The sequence below is a fragment of the Lissotriton vulgaris genome, chromosome 1_2 (genome assembly GCF_964263255.1).
Source record: "Lissotriton vulgaris chromosome 1_2, aLisVul1.2, whole genome shotgun sequence".
Taxonomy (NCBI): Eukaryota; Metazoa; Chordata; class Amphibia; order Caudata; family Salamandridae; genus Lissotriton; species Lissotriton vulgaris.
Window position 1 is genome coordinate 90,518,202 of NC_141686.1, and position 13,148 is coordinate 90,531,349.

General features: G+C 46.3%; 1 protein-coding gene across 2 annotated transcripts in view; it reads left to right on the forward strand.

Moving 5' to 3' along the window:
- CACNA1C (calcium voltage-gated channel subunit alpha1 C) overlaps window positions 1-13,148 on the forward strand; it is a 1,657,037-nt gene that overhangs the window by 1,540,713 nt on the left and 103,176 nt on the right. For both annotated transcript variants that reach the window (XM_086952879.1, XM_086952878.1), the window contains exon 41: window positions 1,408-1,542. In XM_086952879.1, the coding sequence (XP_086809005.1) occupies window positions 1,408-1,542 (135 nt within the window). The remainder of the gene's footprint in view (window positions 1-1,407; window positions 1,543-13,148) is intronic.

Below are 13,148 nucleotides of genomic sequence, written 5' to 3' on the forward strand. Positions count from 1 at the left end.
GTGTGAATGCAAGACCTATTGCATTGAAAATGCTTGTTTTACACTACGGTTTGGCTCCTCTACCATGCCCAGTCTATATCAATGACCACCTTAAATTTCCTTTCTTCCTGCATCTACACCCCCTTTTGCATTTAGGGCCAGAGCGAAAGGTGTTGGAGCGCTTTTTTAGTGTTTAAAGCTCGGATTATATATAACTCTCACTTCACACTTTGTATCTGTGTAATTTAAAACACTTACACATCTTCTTCACTGCACTAATTATCACTACTTTGAAGACGTCGCCGGCCGGATTCTTCCTCTGATATTTCCAATCTAACAAGCGGTCGAGAAGGCTCTTTATTGCAATGCAATAGGTCTCACATTTGCGAGAGTTTAAGCTATTAGTATTGTAAATGACAATACCTTTATTTTATGTTTTAAAACCCAAAACATAAATAAAATGGCATTGTCATTTACAATGCCAATAGCTCAAACTTGCCTGAGTGAAAGACCTGCTGCATTGCAAATGCTTATTTTACTCTACGGTTCGGTTCCTCTACCTTGCCCAGTGTATATCAACGACAGCCTTAAATTTCCTTTCTTCCGTGCACCCACACCCCCTTTTGCATTTAGGGCCCGATGTACGACTATTGAATTTTGCGACACGCAAATTGCGACATATTGCAAATCGCAATTTGCGAGTCGCAAAATTCAATGTACAACAGTGTCTCAGACACTGTTTGTGATTCCCACTGGGGTCGCTCATTGCATGCCTCATGAATATTAATGAGGCTGTCGCAATTTGCGACCCCATTGGGAATGGCTAACTCTCCCAGGAATGGTGGCTTGCTGGGGTCAGCAGACCACCATGTCTGGGACTGCTTTGTCAAAAAAGCAGTGTTTTTTTTAAAAGCATCTCGTTTTCCTGAAAGGAAAACGGGATGCATTTAAAAAAGATAAATTAAGCTTTTCTGTTTCATTTTTTAAGGGCCCTGCCTCCTCTTAAAAAACATTTGCTCACCTATTCACAAAGGGGAAGGGGTCCTCTGGGTACCCCTTCCCGTTTGCGAATGGTTTACCACCTACTTGAAGTAGGTGCTAAACTGCGGTTGCAAAACACTCTACATGGCAATTTCACTTGATATTGGAAGGGACGCCCTTGGCACGCCCCTTCCTAATAGCGAGTTGCTAACCCTATTTTGCGAGTCGCTACTAGATTAGCGACTCGCAAAGTAGGGTTAGTACATTTTGCATCCGTTTTTTGTGATCGAAAACGGGCCAAATGCCCCTTTGCGACCTCAAAAAACGGTTTTAAATCTGGCCCTTAGTCCTCTAACCTCCTCAGCTTTGACCTGCAGAGGGGAGAACAATGTGCCAAAGCACATATGTAGCTGGACCGTAATTTGTTGCACTTGTCTTTTCTCATAGGCTGGTTTACGCACTCTCCATGACATCGGTCCCGAGATCCGACGAGCCATCTCAGGGGACTTAACAGCAGAGGAGGAGATGGACAAGGCCATGAAGGAAGCAGTTTCTGCTGCTTCTGAAGATGACATCTTCCGAGTAAGTTATCAAGTGCTCTACTGCCCACAGAATTAGACAGGTCTCGCATTCTAGTGATCACATTTCTTTAGACCTGATTATGGCACGTTGTGTTTAGATGAGCGGTGAGTATGGGAGTAAAGTAGATGCACCTTGGAAGTAATTATATTCCCCCGGGTTCAATTCCTGTTATGAACTGAAATATGCTACACCATTTTTCTAAAGAATGGATTTTTACACATTCTCTTCTAATGAATAAGAGTCACAATGCCCGTTCCCTTAGAAACAGTTCAGAAAGTGCCCTTGACAGACATGATGTGAGGTGAACAGTTTCTCCTACAAAACATTGAACCTAAATACTTTCAACAGGGAAATAGTGTTTTCTCTTTTTCCAAGGATGAATGTCTTTTTGACCTTACATTATCTCCTTAGGCTTATTAGTTCTACTTTCATCTGCTGGCAACAAAGTGAGTCTGTACCACTGAGTAAACGACACAAGACTGCATGGATGTGTTGCAAGCAGTGCAATGCAATCGGTCTCACATTTATGAAAGTTAGAGCTCTTGGAGTTATAAATGATAATTTGTTTAAATGTTTTTTTGTTTGAAGTGGACTGATTTTTATTTTAAAATCCCATGAGGCAGCTAGTGTGGTCAGAAGTGGGCTATGTAAAAATGCAGTGATGCTACAAATCCATATACTCCTTTAGGGCTAGTCTGACCACCGGCACATAAGTGTACAGTTTCTAAGAGTCAGCATCCCAGTCGCAAAATGAGGGATGGAAGGAGTGGTTGGAGCATGTGTTCCCGAAGTGTTTTTCAAAACTCTGCTTAGAGATGGTGCGGCGGTGGTGCAGTGACAATATCCCGCAACGAAACTCAGACCGGAGCCACTGAAAGACAAGGCACAAGAAACAGCACAATGCTCATACAAAATAGTGACACACCACCCTCCCCCACTTTGTGCCTGCCGTGCCAGGAAGCATAAACAAGCGTTGGCAATTCTGATGGATACATCTGCCTGTGGATTCCTCACCTTATGAATATCCCCTGCGCCAGCATTCCGTGGAAACTTTTTCCTAGCTCTCCACGCCGATGAGGTCGTCACAATGCCTCAGGTCCGCATGCGGCTCTGCATGACGTCACTAGAGCGAGAAGAGGACCACGTTGGCGTGATAACGTCTGTTCCCTTCTTTTCCGCCCTGTTGACACTAAATGTTTTTCTGGGACTCTCCATACTTTCGACTGGATACTTTGTAATTTTTATTGTATCTTTCTGTGTTTTGACATGTCTGCCCCGAGGAAGTCGGGCTTTAAGCCCTGTAAAGAGTGCGGGGGTCATATGTTGATCACTGACCCTCATGAGGACTGTCTGTGGTGATTGTCGTCTGATCACAAAGTCGAGGGCTGTTCTTCCTGCAGCAAGATGAACCCGAAGGCTCTGAAGGAACGTGAAGCCAAGTTGTATACGGCTACGGTGAGAAAAGAAAAAAGGGGTCATAAATGATCGAAGTCAAGGTCGTCGACGGCGCATGACTTCCAGAGGAAGCATAAAAAGAAGAGGCATGCATCTCAGCGCCGTTCGTCGAAGGCTGTGGTATCAAGATCACCTTCTCCAGTACCTCGACGTCGAGAAAAGAACCTCTTCTTCTCCTTCAGTGTCTCCTCAATTGACTCCTGTTCATTCTCCATCTTACAAGGGGACCCTCCCGCAGTCATCGACGCAGAGATTTTAACCGACTCCGGAAGGTGTGTCAAATCTGGCTGATGATCAGGTTCCTTCGGCTCCTGCGGGTCCGCCTGTGGCTCCGGCGGCTCCCACTCCGGAGGTGCATCGTATGGATCTCGAACCGGCTCACTACCCACAAGTTCCGGTGCCGGGTTCAGATCCGTCACATTTTTTAAATGCGATTTATGGCATATTTGCCAGGGTCTCATACGCCTCTGGTGCACCTTCGGGTCCCATGGGTCCTATGGCATTTAATTTGGGTGTGCCTCATCAGTATCCACAGGCCCCCTTTGTGCCATGTATGCCGATGACGCCGTCCTGGCATTTTCCGGCTCCGAGGATGTCGACTCCGTATGCGCAGTCCCCGGCTCCATGCCGTGAACCTTCCGCTCGGATTCAATCAGCGTCGGTTACTACTCCGGATTCTTCTTCTACGCCGCTCCCGGAGCCATTAACGTCACGTGTGGCGCCGCAACTGAAGATGCTTTCGAGCAGAGAAGCGCAGAGGCTGTTAGAGGAGGAGCAGAACCAGGCTGAAGAGATGGGGGAAGGAAAAGTTTATGATACAGAGGATATGTTCGAGGGTCTGTGTGAGGCAAGAGGACTTGACACCTCCCCGGAGTGGGACTTTGCTTCACAGAAAGCTTCCCCTCGAAGAAAGTTGCACCTTACCATACTGTAATAAGGAAGGCAGCAGAGCTCTTGGATCTTCAACTCCCTATGGCTGAGTGTAAACCTAATTTGCTCACAGAGGTGCTTCATTCTCCTCTGTGGTTGAGCCACGCTTGCCGTTCAATGATACCTTGACTGAGCCAATCCTTGATGTGTGGCGCAACCCTCTTTCTGCTCCTGCAGTTTCAAGGTCGGTGTCCAAAAGGTATAGGCCTGCTATAGGGGATCCGGTGTTCCTTTTATCTCATCCCGCTCCTGAGAGTTTGGTGGTGCAGGCTTCTTGAATTCAAGCAGTCCACGGGTGCTTTTCCGCAGGCTCTTGCTGACAGGGATTCCAAGAAGTTGGAACAATCTGCAAAAAAGGTCTTCTCTTAAGCGAGTAGGGCTCTGAAGTCTACCAATGCTACCTGTCTGTTGGGTAGATACATTCATGCCCTTATGGACTCTGCCAAACAGCTTCTTCCAAAATTGTCTGAGGAAGATAGGGGAGATTTCAGTGAGATGCTGCCAGACTCACAGGCTGCAGCTCGCCAAGTCATTCAGTTTGGCCTAGACACAGCGGACTCGGTTGCCAGGGTGATGCGTTCATCCATTGCAACAAGAAGAAATGCGTGGTTGAGGTCTTCTGGGTTCTCTCCAGATGTACAGGCTGCCCTTCTCGATCTACCTTTTGATGGGTCTAGACTTTTTGGAGAAAAAACTGATTCTGTTCTGCAAAGATTTAAAGACAGTAAGGCCACACCAAAGTCTTTGGATCTGCAGACTCAGGCAAAGGGTTATGTGTTATATTCTGGTCTTCTCCTTCTCTGCTGCTCAGCCTGTGTGTGTGATGTCATTTGGAATGTTCGTGTATGCATGGTTTGAATGTGTGGTCAGTTTGAGTGAGTGGGGCTGAGCAGCTGGATCCTGCTCCCGGTGGGGCCTTCCTTACTACCAACTATGTCTTATAAACCAACTTAAGAATACCTACTATTATTGGATTTACTTATTTTACAATGTACATTTAACATTGTAACATTATGGCTATAGAAGATACAGTGGCTTTGGGAAGTCTTCCTTTCTTGGTTTCCGACAGCCACAGCAGCAGCAACAAAACTCCATATACAAGTCCTAAAGAGGTAAAGGCAGAGGTCGTCTTCGTGGAGTCGGGCGTCAGCGTTCTTTCTCCTCCTCCTCTACCTCCCCAAACTCTTCCGGTAATGCAGGAAAGCAGCCCTAGATCCGCCATCCTGGATCGTGCAGGTCCTCAGGAGGCCAGCTTACCCATTTTCTACAGGATTGTAAATTGGTCACTTCGGACCTTTGGGTTCTAGATCTGGTAGAAAATGGGTACACCCTTCCCTTCAGGGAGTTCCCTCCTCCTTACCCTCCTGGCCAAGGGTTTTGCACATTTACTTCTCCTTCAGAAGGAGGTTCTTGTACTGTTACAAAAAGGTGCGATGGGGGTGGTTCCGGAGCAGGAAAGGGGTCAGGAATGCTACCCCAGGTATTTCCTGATTCCCAAGAAGGATGGCAGGTTACGCCCCATCCTGGACCTCAGAATCTTGAATCTGTTTCTCAAGCAGGAGAGAGTCAAAAGGCTCACCCTAGCGCAGGTTCTTCAGGCGCTGCAACAAGAGGACTGGATGGTGTCCATCGACCTGCAGGATGCGTATTTTCACATCCCAATCCTGAGGTTGCAAAGGAAGTATCTCCAGTTTACGGTTGGTTCGCGACATTACCAGTTTGCGGTCCTTCCATTTGGTCCTACTACGGCACCTAGGTGATGGCAGTGGTGGCTGCCCATCTCAGGAGGTCAGGGATCCCGGTTTTCCCCTACCTTGACTACTGGCTTCTGAAGGTAGAGTCGCCAGAGATGGTGCGTCGTCAACTGCAGGTAACAACCCAGCTGTTGCACAAATTGGGTTTTTCGAAAAATATGCCCAAGTTTTACCTGGTGCCCTCACAGCGCAACCTGTTCAAAGGGGCAGTACCGGATACCACTGCGTGTTGAGCTTTCCCACCTCCGCAAAGGATTCTCGACATGCAGGAAATTATTCCCTTGTTTCACAATGGAGTGGTTGTTCCTGTTCTGAAGGTCCTTCGCCTGCTCGGTCAGTACGCTTCCTGCATTCTGTTGGTAAACAAGGCACGCTAGCACATGAGGGCACTCCAATGGTGCCTCCGCAGGCAGTGATATCAGCACAACGGAGATCTCAGGGAGTCAGTCAGAATCTCCAGAGAAGCAGCAGAGGATCTGTCTTGGTGGAGCATGGAGGGCAATCTGTCTCGAGGAAAGCCCTTCTACCTTCCTCCATCGGTCGCCACAGTGATAATGGATGCCTCTACCCTTGGGTGGGGTGCTCATCTGGGGGATCTGGAGATCAAGGGTCTTTGGTCTCCACAGGAAAGGTTGTTTCACATTAACCTTCTGGAATTGCGGGCGATTCGTTTGGCACTGAAGGCTTTCCTTCCTTCCCTTCACGGTCAGTCGATTCAAGTCCTGACGAACAACACTGCTGCGATGTGGTACGTCAACAAGCAGGGAGGAGTAGGGTAGTACCGTCTCTCAATAGTGGTGTTGCGGCGCTGGTCCTGGGCTCAGGACCATCAGATTTGCTTGATGGCAAATCATCTAGCCGGGGTGCCAACGTGCGTGCGTTCAGTCTCAGTCGGCAGTTCTCCGCTGACCACAAGTGGAGGCTTCATCCTGAGGTGGTTTGACACATCTTTCAGACATGGGGAACTCCTCGTGTGGACCTGTTTGCCACTCTCGAGAACGTGGACTGCCCGTCATTCTGCAGTCTCCAGTTTCCAAGGCAGGGAACGTTGGGGAACGCGTTTTAGTTGCATTGGAGCTCACAACTCCTTTACGTGTTTCCTCCCATACCCTTGATTCCTTGAGGAAGATTCGCCAATACCGGGCCCACGTTATATTGATCGCCCTGGATTGGCCAAGAAGGGTGTGATACACAGACATCCTTCACCTTTCATCGCACCCTCCGGTCCGTCTCCTTCTCAGGGTAGACCTCCCCTTACAGTCGGATGAGCAGGTTCTACACCCCCACCTCCAGAGCCTGCACCTTAATGCCTGGAAATTGAACGTGGCAAACTGAATTCTTTCTCTCTCCCGCCTGACGTGGTGGATGTTATTTTCCAGGCGACAACTCCACCAAGTCGATCTATTCCTATAGGTGGTCAAAATGTGTTAAATGGTGTGGAGAGAAGTCTATTGATCCCTTGAAAGCTCATCTTTCTGATGTTCTTTGTTTTTCGCTGCCTTTGGCCCAGCAGGGTTGATCTGTGGCTACTGTTAAAGGGTATTTGTCGGCTTTATCAGCATTTCTTTGTTTGCCTGATCAACCATCTCTTTTCAAATCTCCGATTGTTTTAAGGTTTATTAAGAGGCTTACTAACATGTTTCCATCCACTCCCTTCATTATGCCCCAGAGGGATTTAAATCTGGTTTTAACTTTCTTATTGAGTTCCCCATTTTGAACCTAAGCATAGTTGTCCTTTGAGACTGCTGTCATTCAAAACGGTCTTCCTTGTAGCTATCACCTCGGCCAGGAGGGTGAGTGAGCTTCAGGCTTTGAGTTCTAAGCCTCCGTTTCTGACCATACTTGCTGAAAGGATAGTCCTCAGGACCAAGGGTGCTTTTATGCCTAAGGTGGTAACTCCCTTCCATCTAGGGCAGTCCATTACCCTCCCTACTTTCTATCCTCCCCCTCACCCTTCCAAGGAGGAGGAGAGGCTTGACCGCTTGGATCCTAAGAGGGCTATTAGTTTCTATCTGGATAGAACAAAGGATTTGCGATAGGACGATCAGCTTGCTGTGGGCTATGTAGGATGCATGAAGGGCAAGGCGGTGCACAAGCTTACTTTATCCAGGTGGATTATCTTGTGCATCAAGATCCGCTACGCTCTTGATGGTAAGGAGCCTCCTGAAAGCATTAGAGCTCATTCCACCAGGTCTAAATCATCTAATTCTGCCTTGTCCAGGGGTGTTCCTGTGTTGGACATCTGTAAGGCCGCAACTTGGGCCTCCCACCACACTTTCACAAAGCATTACTGCTTAGATTCCGAAGTGAGGAGGGATGGGCATTTTGCACGTTCTGTTTTGCAAGACTTTTTGGTATAGAAGGGTGGACACCCTCCTCCAGGAGTGGGACTGGCGTGGGATTCTAGTCATAAGGTGAGTAATCCACAGGCAGATGTATCCATCAGAAGAACAAGTTACTTACCTTCTGTAACGCTTTTTCTGGTGGATACAGTATCTGCCTGTGGATTCCTCACTAACCCACCCTCCTCCCCAATACCTTAAAAGAGGTATTGGTTAATATGGTTGTTTCATATTGTCATTTTGTATTGCCTCTGTTTGCCTTTGTGTAGGCTTATAGTAAATGTTTGCTTTCTTTGCATTTCTATTTCACTTTACACTGTGTGTATTTGTGTGAATTCTGTGTACTATGTATGCATTGTCTCTATGGTCGGTCTGCCTGTTTGCCTCGGAGGCACGGTAAAAATGGGTGGAACTGACGTCATCATGCCGACCTGGTCCTCTTATGGCTCCAGTGACGTCATGCGGAGCTGCATGATGAGCCAAGGCATTGTGACGACCTTGTCTGCGTGGAGAGCTAGGAAAAAGTTTCTGCGGAATGCTGGCGCAGGGGATATTCATAAGGTGAGGAATCCACAGGCAGATACTGTATCCACCAGAAAAAGCGGTACCGAAGGTAAGTAACTTGTTCTTCACTCTTTGACAACACTGCTGCTTCAATAAAATAAAGTGATTGCGTCCTTGAAAAATTGAGTAAACTGTTTGGTTGAAGAATCCTTTTCTGGGCACACTGGAATCCGGTGTAGCACGGCGTCTGCTTTTGACCTTTATTGCAGATGAGTTAGCGCTCTTGTTCTTAAGCAGTTCTTTTTCTTCAACCCCTGTACCTGTCGTCTACCCCATGCCCCTTGATAGTAAGTCTCTTCTCTGTGTTGATGTTTTTCGCCAAATATCCTTCTCCTATTTCTATGTCTCGCTGAAGTTTACTTGTTTCGCTTCTTCATGTTGCTGTTGTCTGTAGTGTGCTTCTGGCACCAATTAATGGATGCCTCATGGGCATGCTGCTCGCATGATGTAGATCCCCTGGAAACTCCAGAGTGGGGTCTAGAGTTTGGTCTTTATGACCTGATAGATCTGGAGAGGCTGGAGTATTTAAAAGAGCGGGAGGAGGGCAAAGGGAGGCTGGTGTTCAGAGCCTGGGAGGAGCGAGGGGCGGGGCAAGGTGAGAAAGTGGAAGAGAGGGGGGTGAGGATGGCGGCAAGCAGCATATAGTGAGAAAAGAAAAGGGGAAACCTGAAGGAGAAAAGGCGGGAGTTGGTGAAAGGATGCTATTGACCATGGTGTAATGGAGGCAAAGACAATGAAAATGGAAGCTCCTGCCCCCAGTCCAGTAATAAAAGGTCACGATAAGTGGGGTACCGTCGACCTCTGTCACTGGTCAGATGGTGTGTTACTTTTGGGTGATAAGAGAGATACTTTACCACATGCTGGCCTGTCGGATAGAGAGGTAAATCCTTCCGTGAATTTCATTACCGCTGCCACATAATAGCACAGAGGGCTAGGCCATTACTGGGAGGGGCGCACAACAGAACATGGAGTACACGCCTTGGTTAAAAATGGCAGGGGGAATGGGAAGGGTAAGGAGAAATAGTACCTGCATGGCAGTAGACAGCCACTAAGAAAGTTGAATTAATCTGTACTAGGCCAACAAGCCACAGCTAGCAACAGAAGTGGCATGTCGGGTGTGCAAACCAATTAGGAGGCAGATGCTGAAGTCAACCTTTGGTAAGCAACAGGTGGGATTAAATCCCTATCTCAAATACAGCAAGACTTGCAGACAGCGCATGCGCACTGCCAGGCTCGACCTAAAAACGTCCGTCACCAGTGGCCTTTAGATTAAGACAAGTGGGATAGTGTGGTAGCACTCTATCTCTATATCTACACATAACACACACCACTTTAAAAACGTGTTGGTCCCCATGCCTTTCCCATGACCTACTTGCCTGATCATCAAACATTCTTACAAGTGGCAGTCAATCTATCCATGAAATTGCATGTTCATCATTAGCATCTTCAAACAGTAGAAGTAAGACTTGCAAGTCAAATACTTTGGCCTCCAACCCTGAATCTCCAATCATGGAGCACTACTTCTGTGATCATCATCATCATTAAACTGTTTACTAGACATTGTTTGTCAGTTATTTCATAAAATCAGTTATAAACAATTCAATAAAATCTAATGAACATAAATAATATCCAAACCCAATTTGAACTTCTAAATACATTGTACATTTACTAACAGCTCAATTGCAGACTTTAAATTAAATACACCATATTTTTAAAAAAAAGAGAATGTAAATATGTGCACTCCTACTTATCCCAACCCAACAACCCTATCTAAAAACTAAGAGGTCAACTGGAGACATACAATGAAAAACACCATATTAATAAAAATAGGTCATATGTATAGGCACCTCTAATGTAAAACAAAGTACAGTCAAGCAACAGATGAAAAAGACACAATTTATTCAACAGATTACAAGGACTCATACCCCATTCTCCTTACACCCCCATTCTAAACAAGAATAACTCTCTTCTTAATTTTTAAGGTGGGAGCTTACCAAGATATGCAAAGGATTGTAAAGTCAACTTGTCTGTTTTGATGGTTACCTTGCCCTATCTAGAGCAGAGCAACTGTCAATAGATTTCCCTTTCCAGACAGCTACAAGAGGAAATCCATCAGTGGCTCCAATGCACAGGCAGTAGTCATGGACACTGATTAATCCATTTTAAACAAACTCCAAATTTTGAGTTTTTGTGTAAAACCAACAGAAATGCATATAGGTTGAAAATAACATGCGCCTACAGTGTATTTCACTGATTACAAGCAAAGCCTCCATTTTAGACTTCAAGATGCCAGCGAGGGAGGCAGGGACCTCTAGATAGCAGAGGCGATCCTCGTTCAGGGAAGGTGAGCCTATAAACACTGCTGACCTGGTGGGCTGGCCACCAGGGTCTAACTGACCCTCTAAATATATTCCTTCAGTTGTATAGCAGGTTGGAAATAAAATGATTACTCCCGTATTCTGTTGTGTCCACCAACTACAACCCAAGCCAGTTGGAGGACTACAGCCTGACCCACGTACAACCCATCCTTTGGCCTTTTGCAGCCTAGAGAACGATGTCCGCTCTAGAGCTACAATCAGCACCCCGACTCATTGTGTGTGTTGGCCATAAAAGACTCATTAAAACCCAGGAACTTCTGTCATATCTGTCCATTCGCAAAACTCATTAACATTTATATTTATCAATGCCAGATGTATGGTGAAATATTCCTTCAAAATGCCATAGGCTCAATATGGGAATCTTGCTCCACTTCCTTTGCCCATCTTTGCTGACCACCTCCCCACTAATCGCCAACTACCACATGTTGAACAAAAGACGCAGAGGTGAGGGAGTAGTTATCCATTTTATCTATCTCCTGGAAGGAACTACAAAGCCCAGTGTGTGAAATATTTGAGTATCTGATGTTAAATGTATCACTAGTCCAACCACCTCCTTTACAGTAGTGTTGCTTCCATCTACTCCCAGGAGATATGCGCCACCTTCTTCTAAATATTCTTCAACCACATCTCAAATTGATTGTTGATTCAGTGGTTACTGACCTTCTGGTTTACTAAGGGACAGCAAGACGACTTACAGGCCCATTTTAAAACACCTGAAATATGGATTAAAGGAGAGAGTTAAAATGCCGGCTTAGCTGCACTGAAAGCGCTATTGTAAAAAATAAAAATGCTTGTGAGTGGTGTGCGCGACACTGCGAGGCATATGTTTTCTAATATTGCGCCGTGTCTGGGCACGGTAATTGAAAACATATGGGCTTTGGTGCGCGTAACAGACACCAATAGGCCATAGGTGGAGCTACGCGACCGCCTATGGCCTATTGCGTGTTCTGTTAAAAAACAGCAGGCACGCAAAGCCCAATCAAAATGGACCATAGGAAATTAACACACACGAGCGTGTGGAATTTCCAGGTCCATTTTGAAAAACCCCACAAAATGGCTCGCCTGCGTGAGGAACTGCTGCGCAGTACATCACGAGGGCTCGCCCTAAAAACAACAAAGTTAAAAGATCCAACAACCAAAAAAATCCAATGGACAATCTAGGCTTTAATTGAGTAATCATCTTGCACTGTTGACCATGAATGAACTGAAATGAAATTCTGATGGACAATTCTTCATCCAGATTCCTCACCTGTTAAATATTCACAGGCGGCAGAATGGATCCGGAAATTTTTCATAGCTCTCCTTCGCAAGTAGGGGGTGCTAACTCCATTACAGCGGGAGAAGTGATGCAGGAGTTTTGGCACAGGATCATATAGTGCACACCCAAGCTCAGTGACACCGGCTCCCTTTTTAAACACCCTTCAAGCTGTTCTGTTTTTCAAATCTTTCTTCATTGTTTCAAAACTTTCTATTAAAGGTGTTTGGTGCAGTTCGCAGGAATGCCTCCTTCAAAAAAACAGGATTAAAGCCCTGTCATTTCTGAAATATAAAAATGTCCATTCCCTACCCAAATTAAGTGTGCCGTTGTTGCTTGGAGCTGAATCACGGCTTTGAGTTGTGCAAAAAGTGTAGCTTTGTGCACTGTTAGCTGTTCCTGTTTGTCCTCAAAGAAGAAGATAAGGAATCATAAGATTAGGAGGAGAAGGCAGGAAACACCATCCCACCAGTGTCATATAAAGTCCCAAGGTAAGTCACCATGGCGCATTCTGCCACTTCACAGGTCGCGTAAATACCTCTGCCAGTGCCACCAACTCCAGTGCCTACAGAGGGTCTTTCGCTGGGCCACTGTTGCCTCTACTACATGTAGTACCCGCACATACTAAGAATGGGCATGGATACAGTGACTCAGTGACCATGGCCATGGACTCTGGTAACATTATGAAGGTGTGCATGGCTCCAGGCAACCGTGTTCTCTCCAGTGATGTGCAGGACATGTCTTATGATAGAACACATCTCTTCGGAAACAAGGCCAATTCTGCCCTGGAGAGATTTAAGGAGGAAATAGTGATGGCTCAGTCTTTGGGCCTTCAGTAACAAGCCCAGGATTGCAGGCAGCTTCTAAAGTTTCAGGCGTCTCATAAAGCTCCAATTTCTGTCAGCACTAGTCCTCCTAACCAGCAGAG